This window comes from Geotrypetes seraphini, chromosome 5, assembly GCF_902459505.1.
Source record: "Geotrypetes seraphini chromosome 5, aGeoSer1.1, whole genome shotgun sequence".
Lineage (NCBI taxonomy): Eukaryota > Metazoa > Chordata > Amphibia > Gymnophiona > Dermophiidae > Geotrypetes > Geotrypetes seraphini.
Window position 1 is genome coordinate 166,033,502 of NC_047088.1, and position 20,753 is coordinate 166,054,254.

Sequence of the window (20,753 nt, forward strand, 5' to 3'; positions counted from 1 at the left end):
TAAGTATTGTTAAAACTTGGTGTAAGTAACCTTTATCCTTGATATCTTTTGATATTGCAAATCACTAAATTTATAAATAAATTAAAAAAAAAAATTATTCTTTTTCATGTATTTGCAGCAAATTCTGTGAAACTGGAAATGCAAAGTGATGAGGAATTGGACAAAAAAACCCTGAGCCAAGAGGATGGGATTATGATTCATGATGAAGGAAGTGGCTTGGAAGCACCCCTCCTAGAGAGCAACGGGGTAGCAGAGGGCAGACACAACCAGGAGCTGTCCATGGATGGAGGAATCCGACTTCCCAATGGTAAACTGAAATGTGACGTCTGTGGCATGGTTTGCATTGGGCCCAATGTACTTATGGTACATAAAAGGAGCCATACTGGTAAGCAGTTTAGGGTAAAACTGATGACTGCCTGTTGCATCTGATGTTGATATTACCTGATACTATTTTCCTGCCTTCAACGTTTTGCTGTTGTTGTTGAGGAGATGACCAGAAAGCTGAGAGCACTGTTTGTCATAACATTGCAGCTCAAGTGGCTGTAGTTGCAGGATTCAAGTCCTGGTGTGCTTTCTCACTTTGGGAAGTTAAGCTACACTCCTCCACAATAAGAGGAGACGTTATCAACTTGGGCTACCGTCAAGTGGGTTATTTTATTATTAACCTGGGTTATTAGTAATTAGATCTCACAAAAAATTGGATCTGTGCCAAAATATCATGAATTATGGTAAAATAACCTGTCTCAAGAATAGTACACATTGATAACTCCTCCCCCCAAAAAATTTGGATGTTTGCTTTCCATTTGTTATGTTTTGGTATAGGTTATTTTTGTTCTCCAGTCTTTTTTATCCCATTTTTTAAAAGTATATCACAGAGTCAAAAACATTGTGTGGTCATTAACAATGAACAAAGCAGAAAATGAGATCATATCTTAAATGAAAGAAGGCACATATCAAATCTATATTTGTTTTCCAAAGTAGAAAGGGATTCCCACTCTCTTTGAATTTCACCTTACAATTTTTCAGGTCAGACGTGAATTTTTCCAACCTGTAAATTATCCAGTGGGGGAACGTGTGGTACCATTTTTAGCAAACAATCACCCACTCAGTTAGGGCCGGGGTGTGTGCTGGGACCTGAGGCAGGGTTGTGCCTTCTTCAGCTTTAGGTAGGCTTGGAGTTCCCTTTGGCATAGAGGCTGATGGTAATTGCCCATGTTGCCCTCTCCTAATGCCAGACCTGCGTACATTTGAAAAACTTGGCCTAAACAACATGGGCCATTGTTTCTCATTGGATCATGCTGTCTGCTATCAGTAGAGATCTTGATATGCCATGTCCTGATTTTCAGAGCTCAGGCATAAATAATGTCAAATTCGTACGTAGAATGTTAACTTTAACACACACAATTATTCCTTTTTATCAGTTCTGGAAGATTCTTATTGAAAAGAAGGAAAAATTAAGACAAGCAATTGATGTCATTGCTCTTGCCATTCTAAAATTTTATTTTTACCACGTGTGGTGAAAATATCCAGGCTCAGCTATAAGTTTTGAATGTGTGAAAGAGTGGGTCAGGGGGCGGGGGAGAAGAGGGGATGAAGAGTGGGGGCGGAAGAGAGACCGAATGACTCATATTTGCCTTAACCATATCCCCTAGAGCAGCCTGCTCTGTTGTCTATACCATATCATGTTCAGAATTCAGTAAGACAGTAGAAACCATGTCATATCTGCTCCTTGCTGGTTACCAGTCTCGAGAGTTATTTAGGCATACCTAGTAGAGGAAAAAAATTATTTGATTGTGCAAGTCACCTGACCAGTAAATTACCTGTGAATTTGCCAAGATCCAAATAAATAATTTCAGAGTTTCTAAAATCTAATATGCTGGTCATTTCAGGAGCTTTTTCCCAGTACAAATTAAAAATGTGACTTTGTAAGATATGTACTGGAATTGTGTGCAGTGTTTATTAGCGTCAGTTTATATAGACACTAACATCTATTAACATATGCACACATGAATATATTTCTAAGGGGTAATTCATCAATATGTGCTACTGTAAAGACCGGTTATTTTACCTCAAATCTTACTATTTTAGCACAGGGGTCCATTTTATCCAATGAGAGAGACCTTGTGCTAAAATAGCACAACATCTGTTAAAATAAAACATCTTACTAGTACCACATATTGATGAATTCCCCCTTAAGTATGCTGTGCTAAGAACTTATGCTTTTTATAATGCAGGGGCAGAGACAACTTAACAATATATTTATGCATAAGCCTCACAGTTCAACACGGTTTACAATAAAAAGGAACCAGACATACCAGTGAAATACAATTACACGACAACATTAAAAAAACTTACAATATATCAAGAGCCAAAAGGTTTGCCAAAATAAATAATTCTTTAAACTATGCCTAGACCCCCAAATTCTCTAACGGTGCCAAAGTTGGCAGCTGCCAATCGCATGTCAATCATGCAACAGCATCTGCTAGAGAATTGTGCCAGGGCCCTGCCATCAGCTAATCGCGGGAGGGGAACCCCCGATTAGCTGAGCCAGCAGGATACCCCGAAACCGTGGTACTCTGTGCCTACATATCATTAGTGCCACTTTTTCAGTTTGTGCAGGGTGACTACACCGGGACTCTCTGTGGACTTGGCAAAAGCTGCCAGCTGCACAGGAAATGGAAGTTTTATCTGGGGTTTAGGAAGATCTGTTCTTCAGCAATAAAAGTAGGCTGCAATTCACAGGACAAACCACACCGTATTTTGAAAATTTATTTCTTTTATCATATTTTTTGCACTATAATATGCACCCTAGATTTAAGTGAGGAACCCCCTCCCCCCCAAAAAAAATTCTGAACCAAATGGTGTATCCTGTCCCCTCTATGGTGGTCTAGTGGTAGGCCGGGACAGGGTACAGGGCAGGTATAATGTTAGTTAGGCAGGCAGGCAGTTCCACCACCGCCGGGCAGATTTAGTAGTGTACTTGTATCTTGGTCATGTTATTTAAAGTTCACTGCACTGACTATTAGACAAGGACATCACTGGCTTTCAGTACACTTTTGGATCCAATACAACATCTTATGTTTGACCAACAAGGCTGTTCATATTGGCAAAACATCATATCTATTTAGATTGACCATTCCCTACGCCCTCTAATCACACCCTTCATTCTCATGACTCCCACTCTTTTAATTTAAAACAGTTTTTGAGTCTTTAGACGGGAACCTGTCAATGCTGTTATGTAGACTATGGCCTGCAAATTTTGGTCAATCTTGCCTCCCTCCTTTTTGAGAATGTGTCTCATCTTTGTTTAAATAGATAGGGTTTTTTTCCTTTCCTGACTTGGAAATGGTGTTCCTTTCTAGCTTTAATAATAGCCACCCCCCAGGTACATTTTTAAAATTTTTGTGGTCCAGCTTTACCGTGCTCCTGACCCTCCCTCGCTGGACGGCTGCTTCCTCATGTGACAGAGCGGCGCACAAGGCAGGCGTAAGCTTTTAGTGCTCCTTCCTGGTCCCGCGCCGCTCCCTGAATGGTTGCCATCAGTTCTCACAAGGGAGGGGCAGGAGCTATACCAATAACCCTTATGCCTATATGATAGTAAAATGGGTTTTTGATAGGTTTTGGTGGGTTCACACTTTCCACCACAAGTCTTCTAGTTAGGGTGGCATATGGGCCTGGATCCCCTTCTCTACAGTCAACTGCACTAGAGAGTTGCGTAGGGACAGAAATCAACTCCCCCCCCCCCTCCATCCATGCTGGAATCAAACTGATCCCCACCAGAAATCTCTTTCGTCCCTGCCCGTCCCCATAAGTAATCTCTTCCACTCCATAAGCAATCTCTTCCATCCCCACCTGTCCCCATACACTTCAGAAATAGTTATTTCATTTAATTATGCTACTGAATTAAGGATTTTGATGGAGACCCACTTACAAGTAAGCGAAGACACTTTATTAATTTGGAAATATTAATTGGGAAGAATACATACTTTGTAAATGGGTTTCTGCCAGAGCCTCTTATGTAAATATAAAATATAAATACTCCAGCTGATAAGGACCCTCAAGCTTTTGTCAGCTGAAGACTTCTTCTGAAGATGGCCAGGGGTCCCTTTTGCCAAGCTTGGCAGGCAGCAACGGCGTCCCTGTGTCATAGATGTTGGCACCTCAGTTGCTCAGGGATGCTTCCAGTGACTGCTGCGCTTGATGGAGTGCAGTTCTGGTTGGAGGAGGTCCTCAGCTGGCGGTGCTTGGGGATCCCCACCAGCCACAGCGAGTGTCAGCAAGTACTTCAGCAGTGGAAAAATAAAACCAGAAATGCATTTCCTTTTCTTTTGAACAAAATAGGAAGACACCTGCTATACACATTTCCCAATACTAACATAATTCAGGCAATATATTCCTTTTTTTACCTTTGTTGTCTGGAGATTTATTTTTCCATCAAATTGGTTCCAGTTTCTCTTTTTTTCTGCTTTCCTGTCTTCTGCAAATTCTTCTTCAAGTGGTTGATGTTCATTGGTTCTTCCTACCATGGTTCAGCATTTCTCTCTTCACTCCCTCCCATTGAACAGCATCCTCACTCCTTTCTATCCTGGATCATTCTCCCTCTTTTTCCCCTCCCCACTCTTGCACAGCATTTCTTCTTCTCCCCTCCACCCCCATATGCAACATGCCTCCCTCTCTCTCTCACTGTCCACAATCTCTCTTTCTTTCTCTTCCTCCTTTCCTGAAAAGAGAGTAGGGAAATGAGAGAGAGAGGGATCCAGGGGTGAACCCCATGGTATCCTTGTCGGCCCTGTTCCCATACAGCTCTCTACACTGCATTTCCTACCAGGCTACTCAAGAGATCTGCTTGCAGAAGTATTAGGACTGGCCATAGTATTTGCAGCTGTCATAGAGACAGATATGTACTATTTCATGCAGATATTTGGGGGGGTGAGAGGGGTTCAGGGACGACTGGGGGAATGTGTGGGGCCATATTTTCAGCAGCAGCCACGATCAGTTCAGCCGACCCTATTCGGAACTTATAACTGTTTTGATTTGGTCTAAGTCAAAACATATAAGTTCCGACTGGGTGATCTCCTAGCCTTTTGGTTATACTTGCAGTACGACTAAGTCTAGGTCTGCCCTTTCCCCTCCTCTAAAAATGCCTCTTTTCAGTCTAGGCATTCAGAGGCAGGGTAAAGACCTAAGCCAGTTTTAGATACGTCTAAAACCAGCTTTGATTATTGGTATTTGTACGATCTGTCTTTTTGATCGTTCAAATACCGATTTAGGCCACTTTTTGAATGTTTTTTTGGGTTTCTATGTGAGGTAGAGAATGAGTTAAGAATGGGTGGGCACTGCTCTTTACATTTTATATGAGGGTTTTCTCTGCATAGTAATTCTGTGAGTTACATGGTACAATTAATGCCACCTCCAGTAGGTGTAGCTAACTGGACTGAGTATCTGAAATGCAATAAATATATGATAAAGAATTCCTCGTGAGAACTGAAAGCACCATTTGGAGGGCAGCGCTAGCTCAGGCAGGTGGGTAGAAAGTTCGCGCCTGCTGGCTGACACACCGCTGGACCATCAGGCAATGGGAGACATTTACAGAGGTGTGGAACAGGATGGGAAGAGGCGGCGCAGGCCCAGGCAGGCAGGCAGAGGGCTTGCGCCTGCCGGCCGATGCACCGCTGGACCACCAGGCAATGGGGGAGATTTGAAGAGGGATGGGATGGGGGCGTAAAAGGGACAAGGGTTAGAAAAGGTATTAGGGGTGTTTTTAAAAGGCCCGACCGGTGAGGGAGGTGTTAAAAATTTATATCTTTGCTGCATAAGACGCACCGACTTTTCTACTTACTTTTGGGTGGGAAAAAAAAAAGCATCTTATGGAGCGAAAAATACGGTATATTCAGTGCTATTTAGTTAAGCTGTTTAAAGAGACAATTTTTGAACGATTTATATTATTTTTACACAGGTAAATAGCAGCATATACTTGTGGAGTGAAGGAGTAGCCTATTAATAATAAAAGCAGGTTGAGAATTGGAAGAGCCCACTTCAAATTCCACTATGGCGCCTAGTAATCTTGGGCAAGACACTTAATCCTCCATTGTCTCAGGTACAAAGAGAAATTATAAGCCCTCCTGGGACAGAACAATGCATATTGTTACCATTTCAATAACTTTCAGGCTTGCAGAGCTTCCTTTCAAATGAAAGAGACTCGACTCACACATTTACATTTGATATACCGCTTAGACAATTTTTTTAAGCGGTATAGCAAATTTTAAATAAAACTTGAAAACTTAAATAAAACATTACGTTTAAATACCTACATAATGTAAATATGCGTGAGTTGAGTCTCTTTCATTTGAAAGGAAACTGCAATGAGAGAGCATAGGATGAAGTTAAGAGGTGATAGGCTCCGGAGTAATCTAAGAAAATACTTTTTTACAGAAAGGGTGGTAGATGCATGGAACAGTCTCCCAGAAGAGGTGGTGGAGACAGAGACTGTCTGAATTCAAAAGGACCTGGGATAGGCATGTAGGATCTCTCAGAGAGAGAAAGAGATAATGGTTACTGCAGGTGGGCAGAGTAGATGGGCCATTTGGCCTTTATCTGCCATCATGTTTCTATGTTTTTAAGAGGTCCTTTTACTTATCTCTACTAAAATATGGCTTTAGCGCACCATTATGCGGGTCTTTCCTGCATATTAAGGGGCTCATTTCCAAAAAAGATAGATGTCCAAAAGAAAGCATAAACTGGCACTTGGATGTCTTACTAGTCAAAACGTCCAAGTGGGCATTTTCAAAACTGACTTTCCAGATGTCTTTCTGGTTGTTTTGTCTCCAGTGTGTCTAAATCTGAAGGGGCCGTGTTAGAGGCATGTTTTTTGAGGGCTTGGGACTTGGAAGTTCTGTAGGGATAATCAAACCTGTAACAAATCATCTAGGGCTTTTTAAAAAAATATTTGGAACTAGACCTGTTTTAAAAACCAAATAAGGGTCAAAAAGGTGCCCAAACTGACCATTGGAAATATTTCCCTTTCTCTCCCAAGTTGTCACTGTCACTGACCCCCCTCCCACCACCCAAAGATGTGAAAGAAGCAATACATTCTAGCCTGTATTATGAGGGGGTGCTGAATAGTTCTCATCCCAAGCAACCAACTTCCTAAATTCAGAGCATTATTTTGCCACTGTGCCAATTTGCAGAAACAAAATTCTATGTTTTGATATTGTTTCAGATCATTGATTGAACCATATCCACGTCATTCTCTTCTTGGTTGGGCTGAGAACTTTTCAGCACCCCCTCCTACAGCTTCAGATGGCCACACAGACAGTTGGGCCCAGCAGAGCAAAGCAGAGGGGTGCTCTAGGGGGTACTGTGAATGTCATATTTAAAAGTTCCAGATACACATTACTATAACCTGCTTATATTCTAAAACCTATTGTACCTACATAAAGATGACACCTGGAGGCATAAGGACTATTGTTGTGGTGTACAGGTGGGTACAGTAAGTTTTGGGTAGGTTTTGGAGGGCTCACCATATAATATAAGCAGGTTCTAGTGACTGGTGTACCTGGGACTTTTAGATGCTCAGATGTCTTTGTGGCAAGTTTGCTAAGAATGCTGGCTTCTTTGACCTCCCAATAGCTTGTGTTTGTGGGTTTTTATTTGGACATTTTTGTATTTGAAAATGGCCAAAAAAGATAGATGTACTAAGGGTCAAAATGTCTAGATAGGTCATTAAAAAAAAGAAAAGATAGATGTCTTGCTATTTTGAAAATGGACATTTTGGAGGCAAATTCAATAAACGGCGTCCCGATTGTAGGTAGAAGTAGACGTCCTACCACTGTCTAACTAGCCAATTAAGACGCACATTTAAAAAAAACAACAACAACCGAGGTGTTTGTTGCGAGTGCAGGGAGATGAGACTTAAGCTCGCCCAAGGCTGGGTGTGGGCATGGTTTCAACCAGAAGTGTCTTTAGGCGAGCTTAAGCAGCCCTAGACATCTCTCCAGGGCCATAATAGACACTTGAAATGTAGGCCAGCAAAATGCTGGCCTACACTTCAAATAAATGTGGCGATTGAGCTCATTGTGGCAAGGGAATCTCCCTGCTGCGATCAGCTGAACGGCAGTGGCTGCGGCAGAAAACCCATCCCCAAGACTGTCCGCCGCAGGAGAAATGTCCAGTTCTTTTTGCTGCCAGCCCAGAACTTCCCCCCCCTCCCCCCAGACTTCCATAGCATTGATCTTCTGGTAAATTTGGTGATTTAAGTTTGGGGAATACAGTTGCAAGTTTCTAGGATTTAGGAATGGTGTCGGTAATTAGACTGGTACTGATCATAGAGTGGATAAATGGTCTAAGAGCTGAAAACATTTTTTGAGAGTAAGTGGGGTTAGAGGATCTGATGGGTTGGCTGAAGTGTTCATAGATTGTAGAGTACGGCGAGAATATCTTCTAGAGAGGGAGTAATGAAATCTGTAAGGGTACTGAATGACAGGGATGTACGATCTCTTGGGGGGGAGGATGGACATGGATTAAGAATTTGGGTAAGAGTGTCGCGGACCTGTGAAACTTTATGCAGCCATATAGGTCATAGATTATGTCACCTCATCCCCCTTGCAACACCTGCACTCTCCCACCCCGTTAATACACAAGATCTCAATGTCTCACTAACAACCCCAGCCTCCCAATGCAGTAGATGAAGACACTTCACCCAGGAAGTAAAGGGCTAGAGTGATCTGCAGTTGCTCCTGCCCTCTCAAACATCAGGTTAAAAATAGCAGCTGTGATCCCTTTGTACTTTTTATAAAGCTGTAAAAATATAATTTCATTCACCACTATAAAGTATCTTTATTTGAATCCATTTACTGTGTTATTGCTATAATTAAATACCCGTGCAACGCCGGGTCATCAGCTAGTACTCTATAACTTATCGCCTAACTTTTCCCACACATAACCCAAAAGAAGCAATGTCCATGGGACGGACATAGGGGGTCATCGGCATTCTCAAGGGTTAGGCACAAAGTTATTATAGAACAGCACGCAGGGGAGATCTGCATGAAACTTTAATTAGGCACCAATTATGTAGCCAACTGGTGTCCACTTTCTGTTATTTGTGCATGGATCTTAGATCTGCATGCAAATTTTGGCATACAACTTTGGGCAACCTATACATAACCCAAGGTGTGCAGGTGGGCCGCGAGACCCCCAGAACATATCACCCCAGGTAGTGAGGGATCTGCATACCAAGTTTCGTTCAAATCGGTAAAGCCGGTTTTGATTTACTGTGAGAATGGCAGCTGTTTACATTTTTTCCATTGACATGAATGGGTGAAATCTGATTTTCTGTTTGTAGCTCCGCCCACGTGTGCAGGTGGGCCGCGAGACCCCCAGAACATATCACCCCAGGTAGTGAGGGATATGCATACCAAGTTTCGTTGAAATCGGTCAAGCCGTTTTTGAAGTACGGTGAGAATGGAAGCTTTTTACTATTTATCCATTGACATGAATGGGTGAAATCTGATGTTATGTTTGTAACTCCGCCCACGTGTGCAGGTGGGCCGAGAGACCCCCAGAACATATCACCCCAGGTAGTTGGAATTACTGTGAGAATGGCAGCTTTTTACTATTTATCCATTGACATGAATGGGTGATATCAGATTTTCTGTTTGTAGCTCCGCCCATGTGTGCAGGTGGGCCGAGAGACCCCCAAAACATATCACCCCAGGTAGTGAGGGATCTGCATACCAAGTTTCGTTCAAATCGGTCAAGCCGTTTTTGAATTACTGTGAGAATGGCAGCTTTTTACATTTTTTCCATTGACATGAATGGGTGAAATCTGATTTTATGTTTGTAGCTCCGCCCACGTGTGCAGGTGGGCCACGAGACCCCCAGAACATATCATCCCAGGTAGTGAGGGATCTGCATACCAAGTTTCGTTCAAATCGGTCAAGCCGTTTTTGCGTGATCGCGGCACATACACACACACACACATACATACACACATACATACCTCCAATTTTATATATATAGATTGCTGTTGCTGATTTGTGCCTAACTATGGGCTCTGGACTTACTGTATACCTGTTTCTATCAGACAGTAGTCTAGCCCCCAGAGTTAGACATAATCTGCACACTCTGCCAATCTATAATAATAAAACCCTAAGTGCGCATGCGCACTCCTAGTTGTGTGTTCCTTGTTCCCTGATCTGTAGGTCCTTGGCCGCAGGAGTGCGCATGTGTGCTTAGGGTTCTTTTTTTCTGTAAGACAGTTTATTGTTGTCGTCTTCGCCCCCTCCCCGGCGCACCCGAACCCCCGTTGAGCCTCCCATCCGACCCTCCCACCACGGTCTAACCCTCCCATCCGACCCTCCCTTCCCCCGGTCTGGCCGGCTCCCTTAGTCCCTTGCCGCCACTTCCCTTCCCTTCCCGCGGTCCCGCCAAACCTGACTCCAGCAGTGGCCGCAGCACTCTAAACAGGCTGCTTCGCGGCCTTCTACTGACTTGATTTGCTCTGCCGTGTCCCTGATGACATCATCAGAGATGCGGCAGAGCAAATCAGGGTAGTAGAAGGCTGCGAAGCAGCCTGTTTAGAGTGCTGCGGCCGCTGCTGGAGTCAGGTTTGACGGGACCGCGGGAAGGGAAGGGGCGGCGGCAAGGGACTAAAGGAGCCGGCCAGACCACGGGGACAGCACACGGCAGCTTCAACAGCGTGTAGGCAGACGGCGTGTGAAGGAGTTTGAACAGGTGGTGGCAGTTTTGCTCAGAGGAACAGCTGGAGGGTGTCATACCGGTGCTGCAGGTGTCCCATTCAGGTAAAAATTCTCAAAGGAGGGGGAGAGGGAAAAGGGGCTGCTTTGGGGGGAGGGGTGTGCTGGGAGGCAGAAAGCTTTGCTTGGGGAGGGGAAGACAGAAGGGAGGCCACGGAGAGACAGTCAGGGAGGAACTGGAGGGGAAGAGGGAAAGGGGCTGCTTTGGGGGAGGGTGTGCTGGGAGGCAGACAGCTTTGCTTGGGGGAGGGAAGATAGGGGGGCCACGGAGAGATAGTCAGGGAGGAACTGGAGGGGGAGAGGGAAGGGGCTGCTTTGGGGGAGGGGTGTGCTGGGAGGCAGACAGCTTTGCTGGGGGGGGGGGAGACAGAAGGGAGCCATGGAGAGACAGGGAGGAACTGGAGTGTGTAAAGGGCTTAAACACTAGTTTTTTATAAAGGTCTGAAACCTTTTATGGGGCTTAGCATGGATCTTTTCAGCGCCTAACTTTCAGCGCTATATATAGAATTCCTCAAGTACCGCCACCTTAACTAGGAGCAAGTATTACACTTTAGTGTGAATGTTAATATATGACTTGCATAGAAAATATTGGGCACACCCCTCCAATAGTGGCTGTATTAAATTTTCAGCCACTGTAGGGTAAAGTCCCACATCAAGCCACTATAACAGCAAATTTTGTTACTTGATGGTCATCGCAGATCAGGCAGATAAGAGTTCAATCCCTGTGGATAGAGCAGGTAATAAATATTTTAAATAAATTATATAAATAAGGACCAGGGAATTTCTTCCTTAGATGTTTTCTCTAATGACTTCTTCTCCAATTAGTGAAAGATTATCTAAAAAGGGCTTTAATAACTTTTCTAAACCCCCTGGTCATTGTTATAATCAAAAGTATGCTATAGAAAGTCAATAATTTTATTAGGAGCTGTCTAATCTCTTCATATTCTGAGTTATTGTTAGGAGTTCTCAGGGGCCTATTTATTGAGCTGTGCTAAGGTTCGACTGTTATTTTGTAGCAATTGCCTAAATAAAGTTGCAGGTCTGCCCAGCACTGTCCTATTCAGATAACACAGAAAAAGATTTTTTAACATGCATTACAGATACCTATTTAGGTAGCATTAATTGCACTGCATTATCTCTGCACTATTAATATATGGTAACTAGCTCTGTATTAACTATAAGGTGCAGGCTCTGCCAATTCTCCACCCTTTATTGGGCTAATCCATTAGCTGTTAATGTAGAAATTGGCACACATTAATTGCTAAGATTCTACATTAACTGTTAGTGTGTGTTAATCACCACATTACCTGATAACTGCTAATGCAGCTTAGTAAATAGGGCCCTTTTGTCCGCCATATTCCAATAGGGACCATATTCAATAAGAAAAAGGCCATTTGTTTGCCAATCAGCAATTGAATTTGCAGCATTTTGAGTTTCTAATAAATTTTGCATTGATTGCAGCTCTTTTATTATGCCGTGTTCAGGTAATATTGCCATCGGATACTTCAGGCACTCTTCAGTGTGATATCTGTCAGAAACAAAAATAGGACTAGTTAAATGTTCTGATATTTTTCCTTTGGTATTTTAACAGATTTTCAATTTTTTGGCAAGGACTGTTTTTATTAATTGTACTTGACAACTTCTATAACTATTCTGTTTCATTGTTCCTGCTTGCTTCTCAAAATGGGTCTCCATACATTTTTCTCCAGTATTTTAGGTTACCATCAGGTTTTTAGAGAAACCTAGGAAGAAATGAAATAAAATGTTTTTTTTATCTGTCTGAGTTAAGTGTTTGGAAGAAATCCAGCTCATGAATGTGCTATGATCATTACAGTCATTAATTTTAAAATTCTTTAAAATGTTCCTTATATTTTACTTAACACTAAAGGAAGTGCCATTTTTTAATTGTGTCATAATTTACTTTTCAAAAAATGGCATCTGATTGGTCGAGACAGCCTGTATAAACCTTTTTAGGTATCATAGTCAGTAGAAACCGGTTAGATCTTGTTGTATAATGTGAAAAATTCTTGCTAACTTAGCAGCTTCCGGAGAAATGAAGGAAGTTGGAGCGAAGCTAGGATTTAAAAAAATAAAAAATAAAAAAATTCAGCAGACAATTACACTTCTCCCTCCGTATTCGTGGCTTCTGCACTCGTGGTTTCGCTTATTCACGATTTTTTGGATGCTGACTCCGCCCCCCCCAATTAAATCATGAGTAAAGTTCCTTTTCTTTTACTGTACTGATAAAAAAGTTTAGCGCTTACCAACAGTCACTCTGAAAATCATTGCTTCCATGCTTTCTCACACAAAATCGCTGCTTAAAATCTTTCACCCTCATAATCACTCCTTCCCAGCTTCCCAGTGTGCACAGAGTAAAACGCGCTTCCCAGCATTCATGGAGAAAATTGCTATTACCCTGCAAATCGCTCGGGATCGCTGGGAATCACTACTTGCCTGCTATACTGTACAGTAAGCCGAAAATCGCTGGGAATCGCTGCTTGCCTGCTATTAGCCCTAAATTCGCTGGGAATCACTGCATGCCTGCTACAAGCCCTAAAATTGCTGGGATATTGCCTCTCCTTCAAGCTTTTTTCAAAAACTGCGAATAACAGTTGAAAAGTTATTCGCGGTTTCAATAGTAAAAACGATGGCTTTTACACAAAACAACGAATAACATATAAAAAGTTATTCATGGTTTTTCTGTATTTGCGGCTATGTTCTGCCCGCATCCACTGCGAATATGGAGGGAGAAGTGTACTAGATAACAAATTACAAGGGAGTGCTGAAAAGTTCTCAGCCCAACCAAGAAGAGAATGATATAGATATGGTTCAATCAATGATCTGAAACAATGTCAAAACATAGAATTTTGTTTCTTTAAATTGGCACTTAATGAAATATGAGACACTCTTTTCAGCTACAGGGACAAAATGACACTTAGAATTTAGGAAGATGGTTGGCTGGGCTGAGAATTTTTAACACCCTCTCATAAGATTTCCCCTTTTTCTTTGTAATTTTTGTTCCATTTTAAATGCAATATCAATGCTTGATAGTTTTTCAAGTTCCTCATACCATAATGAATTTGAATAAATCCATAATGCTGCTGGTCTAATCATTATCAGAACCACAAGCAAGCAATGCCTAGATACTGTATATGTAAAACAAAGTATGTGCAAAGCTGAATAATTACCCTGGAGTACTCCTGCTAGATTCAGGGAAAAATTTTTCGATTCGATTTGATTTGGCCTTTTGAATTGATTTTTCAATTTGATTTGATTCACTTTTCTCTCCCATTTGGGCATTTTTCAAATGACCTGGTGGGTTTATTTTGTCGCCCCACTCTCCTTTGCCCTCTCCAAACCCATGCTGGTGTTGTGGTGTAAACAAAGCAAAAAAAGACTTTTTCTCTCTCTGTTACGTCCTAGCTCACGTTCGATGTCTAACACTAGCTCTGGCAGGATACACATTTCAAATCTGATATACTGAAATCACAAAATTGAAAATAAAATTATTTTTTCTACCTTTTGTTGTCTGGTCATTTTATTATTCAAATCATGTTGATCCCAGGCTCTGGTTTCTATTTGTCTTCTGTTAACTTGTTCACAAGGGTCTCCTGCCCATTTGACATTTTCTTCTTTTTTTATGCTCACCATTCATCTTCCATCTCTATCTTCCCTTCCACTGCCATATCCAGCATTTCTATTTTTCCCCCACTATCTAACATCTCTCTTTTTCTCTCTCTCGCTGCCTTGTGCCCTAGGTCAAACCTCTCTATTCCCCTCCATGCAACATCTCTCCCCTCTTCCCCTCCATTATCATATGCAACATTTCTTTCGCTCTCCCCGTGCATCATCTCTCCTTGCCCTCCACCCTATGTCCACCATTTCTCTCTCCTCTCCTTCATGCATGTCTCCCTCCCCTCCACCACATGCAGGATTTCTACCTGTCACCTCTTTCTACCTCTTTGTTGCATCTTTCCCTTTTATCTCCTCCATCCCATGTCCAATAATTCTTCCTTTCTCCTCTGTCCCCCCCCCCCATATTCAACAGTTTTCCATCTTTCCCTCCCATCCCTCTTTGTAGTAGCTTTCTATCCTTCCCTCCCATCCCCCTGTGCAATAGCCTTCCATTCCTCCTATCCCCCTGTGCAGTGCTTCTCGATTGACCCTCTCCCCCCCCCCACCACTACCACCATGAGACCTGAAATAATTTTGGGCCTCCTAAAGCACCAGCAGCGGTGGCAGAAGCAGAGCTCTGAACATGGCCTGACCTTCCAGGGCTTCACTCTGTTCCATCATCAATGTTATTATCAGTGACACAGCAGAGGGAAGGCCCCAACAGGGCAGGCCAGGAGTAGCCTGCTCACTGTGCTGCCTCTGTCCGCTGGCCACTGCCACCGCTGCTGCTGCTTCAAGAGACCCTGACATATGTCAGGAGGCTCAAGATTCACCGGATTGGAGAAGTCTGATTTTTTTTTTTAGAAATGAATCGGTGAATCAGGCAGCACTACCCCTGGACAAGAAGGTTAATTGTCTGTGGTATAGTCATAATAAAAGGTCCATGCACACTTATCTCCCACCCCCACAAAAGTATAAAAATGTAAGAAAAAATTAGGATTCAAAAGAAGTTGTAAGAATCTAAATAACAGAAAAGTTAATTTCACTAATCTAATAATACTTGTCTAAAAACCACTATGAGAATGAGTTAATGATAGATTTTAACTGATACAATAAATGTTTTGGGTTTTTTTCATTTGTAAGGCCAGGTGAAAAGGTGGCCCTGCTGGACATATGCTTGTGGTATATATATATATGTATTTTTTTAGCTATCAAAAAAGTTATTTTGTGTCCAGCTTTTATTAGGCTGTAGTACTATGAATTTTCACTGACAACTACTTGAGTTTTTATTCTCTCATTATTCCCATCAATTCACCAGCCTTCTGTGGCCCACAGTCCAGCCATTGGGTATCAATTTTAATGTGTGGGCTGAAGCATTCTGTCGTTCCTTCCCTTACAGGGGCTGTGATTGCAGCATAGGAAACAGAAAACCTGTCTTGGGATTCAAATTCAGGTCATATGTATGGCAAGACATAGCACTGTCACTGAGGGTCAGATGCACAGAACTCTGACAACCCAGTGGAAAACACCGGGTTGGAAGCAATTTTCATTTGCCGGGCGATGCTCAACACAAATAGTATGCAAATTATATGCACGCTGTTTGTGCTGAGTACTGTGGTGAAAGTGGGAAGAACTATACCTGATGCTTGTGCACCAGAGCTGAATAGTAGTATTCTCAGTGGCTGCTACTGCAAACAGTAAAAGCCCTCAAGAACTCTTTTATGCATCAGAGGCTAAGCTATCTTGCAAGTAAGACTGGCTAAAACCAGTCTTACTTCCAGGGTAAGTTTTTGAGCATTGGGACCTGAGCCTTCAAATGTTGAAACTACAACACTAGTTACATATGCAAATATTTTCCTGCTTTGCTCTGTTTCCTGATTTACTCTCCTTTCTTTTCTTATCTTACTACTTTCTTTCTTTTTTTTTTTTAAATAGATTAATGCCTTATTTTCATAATAAATGGAATGGCCTCACATTCCATACCAAAGTCTCTTCTTTAGCCATCCATTCTCTATTGATACTATACATATATTGTACCATTATGATTGCTGTAAGGCCAGTATATGAGTTTTACATAGATTCATGATGGTGGGAAGAATGAAAAGGAATGAGTTTTCCAAACTCATAAATATTATTCTAGTGCAATGTGTCTAGTGGTCCTGAACGCTAGGGTCTTGAATCTGAACCAGTAAGTTGCTTGCAGAAAACTGTCAATCATGTTTTCCAACTCCACCTCCTTCCCAGAGAGCTGCTCCTGCCCCTTCAGTTTGTTTTCTGCAAGCAGGTTGCTCAGAAGTGTTTTTGATCAGCTCTGATAAAGGACAGCATCATTGATCACCTTGACGGACACGGGCTGATGAGGACCAGTCAGCACGGTTTTAGCAAAGGCAGATCGTGTTTGACGAACTTGCTGCACTTCTTTGAGGGAGTAAACAGACTGATAGATGAGGGCGATCCGGTTGACATTGTATATCTGGATTTTCAGAAGGCGTTCGACAAGGTTCCGCATGAACGACTACTTCGGAAAATTGCAAGCCATGGAATCGAGGGTAAAATACTCACGTGGATTAAAAACTGGCTGGAGCATAGGAAACAGAGAGTGGGGGTAAGTGGACAATACTCGGACTGGAAGAGCGTCACCAGTGGGGTGCCGCAGGGCTCGGTGCTTGGACCCATGCTCTTTAACATCTTTATAAATGATCTGGACATAGGTACGACGAGCGAGATGATTAAATTTGCGGACGATACAAAGTTATTCAGAGTATTGAAGATGCAGGGGGATTGCGAAGATCTGCAACGTGACATAATCAGGCTCGAGGAATAGGCATCGACATGGCAGATGAGGTTCAAAGTGGATAAGTGTAAAGTGATGCATGTCGGTAACAAAAATCTCATGCACAAATACAGGATATCCGGGGCGGTACTTGGAGAGACCTCCTAGGGAAGGGACTTGGGAGTTCTGATCGACAAGTCGATGAAGTCGTCCACGCAATGTGTGGCGGCTGCAAATAGGGCAAACAGAATGCTAGGAATGAAGGAGATCACGAACAGATCAGAGAAGGTTATCATGCCGATGTACTGGGCCATGGTGCGCCCTCACCTGGAGTACTGCATCTAGCACTGGTCGCCGTACATGAAGAAGGACACGGTACTACTCGAAAGGGTCCAGAGAAGAGCGACTAAGATGGTTAAGGGGTTGGAGGAGCTGCTGTACAGCGAAAGATTAGAGAAACTGGGCCTCTTCTCCCTCGAACAGGGGAGATTGAGAGGGGACATGATCGAAACATTCAAGGTACTGAAGGGGATAGACTTAGTAGATAAGGACAGGTTGTTCATCCTCTCCAAGGTAGGGAGAACGAGAGGGCACTCTCTAAAGTTGAAAGGGGATAGATTCCGTACAAACATAAGGAAGTTCTTCTTCACCCAGAGAGTGGTAGAAAGCTGGAACGCTCTTCCGGAGGTTGTTATAGGGGAAAACACCCTCCAGGGATTCAAGACAAAGTTAGACAAGTTCCTACTGAACAAGAACGTGCGCTGGTAGGGTGCTGGTCTTTGACCAGAGGGCCGCCGCTTGAGCGGACTGCTGGGCATGATGGACCACTGGTCTGACCCAGCAGCGGCAATTCTTATGTTCTTATTATTTGGGGGATATTTTTGCACAGTGATCTTTGGAGATTTGGTGCCCAGAGGTTCCCATTTGGTGGGACCTATGCCTGGGAAAAGATGCAGACAGTGCGAAAGTCTGCTGCTAGCAGGATCAGCCACTCAGAGACACCTAGCTAACCAGCCTGATGGTATTTTTTAGAGCTCAGGAATTGTCCCCTACGTAGGTGCTTGCAGCCCTGATTTAGTCAGGAGCTGTGTGGGCTGTTTCCTGGCACAGTGAGCCGACTACGTGGTCCTCCCCCCTTTCGTGGCGCGCTTTTCCAGGGGTTGGGGTTCAGTCTAACTGGCAGCCATAAGACCAGGTTTGTCCAGTGAATCTATAAGTCATGAGTCTTCTCCCTTTGATTCCAGCTGAAATCTTATTCTGAAACAGGCAGGCACCACATGACACAGTGAATAAGGTTATTGAAGCTTATGGGGAAAATTGGAGTGAGTCTCTAAAAGTTGATTTTGAGGGTTTATAATCCCAGAGCCCAGGTCTCCCTCCTCCAAAACCCTTTTCCCTGTGATTTTTTTTCCTTCAGGGAGGTCTCCATGTGCAATTTTATGGCACAAATTTTCTGGCATTGACCATCTTGTATTTTAAAAAAATATTTTTTTCTTTTGCCTCCATCTGCCTCAAAACCCCTCGATTTTGCTCAAAATCGACTGGGATGTACTCCTCAGACCTTTTTGCCCCATATCATGCCAGTTTGCACTGTATAGCCAGCCAAGCAGCATCCATGTCCCGCATGCAACGGAGTGCATGGGGGAGAGGTGGGAACCTTGGGCTAAGCCACTTCTGAGTCTTCCAGGGCAGGAGGCATGTCCCTAGGGGAACAGACCCCTTCTAGGACCCTCTGAATCTGTATTGGTCAAGTGCAGTCATGTGGGGGCTGCAGAGTCCAGGAGGACCAGCAGGGGATCCCTTCTGGGGTCAGAGAGACCCCTCCCCTAGAACAAGGCTTCACAACGGATTATGTGAGCCTTATGTTGAATGATTTGAACTATTGAGGGTCCTCAGCGGCTGTTAGCAGCGCACCAATGGCAGTAGCAAAGGGGTTTCCCCCTCGGCATGTACTCCAACCAGACGAGGATGCAGACTTGGACCAGGATAGTTGGTCTTTCATGGACTGGGAGAATAGCATTTCCAATTCCATGCCACTTTTATCCCAGAATGAAGTCTCCCTGGCAGAATCTGCTTCCATACAAGAGGACAGCAATCAAGAGGTGGTGGTGACACTGAATGAGGGGGAAGACCCCACAGTGTGCCAGTTGTTCAGGGCCTCTCTGCTTTTCAACATTATTTTCACTTTTCTGCAGGAGTTAAAGCTGGAAGTCCTTCCAGTTTCTTCTCAACACTCAGTTATGAGCAGTTCTGTGGAGGCGGTCCGGCCTAGCAAAGGCCCCGAGCCTGCCAGATGGAACTGCGACTAAACTAACACTAGCGACAGCTGTGTGGGGAAGTTAAAAGCAAGCAGTGAGCTGCCACAGCTGTTCCGGGAGGGGGGGAGGGGGAGGGAGGCTGAAGAGAGAAGACAAGGAAGGCGAGAAATACATGACGGCAGAAGGAAGGGAGTCATACAGCGTCAGTGCTGCGTACCCCTCATAAGCGGCTCGTGTGTTGAGAAACACTTCTAAAATAATAGTGAAACTTGACACACTGACCTGCACATCTTAATGCCTACTTCTATGACCTGTCTAAAATGGGGTCCCCTGTATAAGGGTCAAAAATCCATAGATAGGCAAGTTATACTTTTAACTGCTACCATTGAATGTATAACTTGATTGAACTTTGTCTCAGTATTTTTATTTTTTATTTTTTTTAATTACAGTTCTTGTTATTACAGTTCTGAGCATACTAGAAGCAGCTTAGGTATAGTGGTGCGATCAGGTTAATGTGAAGGGAACGTTTTGCTTATTAAAACTGCCAAACATTGAAAAAAAAACCTAGATAGCTGCAGATGATGACTGGGCTGGTTCTGAAGGGGTAGAAGTGAAAAAAAGCAAGAAAACTCAGCTGGACCAAAACATTTTATAAAAAACTGACTAGTTCTGAGAAGCACAAAAGCAACATTAGCAAAAGATATGGCTTCCAGACTGTCTCTTTTCAGTTGATCAAATCTGCATATTAAAAATGTGAATTCCATAATTCATGCTGTGGTAAACATTTCTGTGTATAAAAGTGGATGACAACTGTAAACTCATAACTGATAAGGGAAATTAGTTTTTAAGAGAGCTCCCTGGATGAGGGTTAAACGGTGTTCTTTGTGATGGTTATAGAGTGATTAAGTGTCTTTGCTTTCTTGAAGACCTCCATTTTAGCATTTAAACTATCTATTAGTTTGTTAAAATGTGCCCCTATCTTGAGCTGTATTCTTTTCTGAACTAACATTGACATATAGTTATCACTTCTGAATGGCTATCTGTTGGCTTTAGCTCAAGGAAGAGCACAGCCTGACGTTTGTAACCTGTATTCACTATGCACCCACAGCTTTTAAGAAATGCTTTTAATGGATGCACTGAAAAGATAAAAGCTTGCTGTTCAAAGCAAGAACTCATAGGTAACCTAGGAAGTCATCTTCAAAGTGGCCCATAAGTGAAAAACACTAGTTGAATGTTGACATTATATTTAGGACTCCTATGTAAGGTGCTTAATTTCTACTTAAGTAGGGATTTTTAAAGAATACTAGAAATCTGTGAATGATGGAGTTTTCAAGATATTACATTACATTACTG

General features: G+C 43.0%; 1 protein-coding gene across 5 annotated transcripts in view; it reads left to right on the forward strand.

Moving 5' to 3' along the window:
• IKZF2 (IKAROS family zinc finger 2) overlaps window positions 1-20,753 on the forward strand; it is a 273,519-nt gene that overhangs the window by 123,431 nt on the left and 129,335 nt on the right. For 4 of the 5 annotated variants that reach the window (XM_033944155.1, XM_033944157.1, XM_033944156.1 and 1 more), the window contains exon 4: window positions 119-307. In XM_033944155.1, the coding sequence (XP_033800046.1) occupies window positions 119-307 (189 nt within the window). Of the gene's footprint in view, window positions 1-118; window positions 386-20,753 lie in introns of all 5 variants that reach the window. The other variant, XM_033944154.1, reaches the window with a different exon arrangement.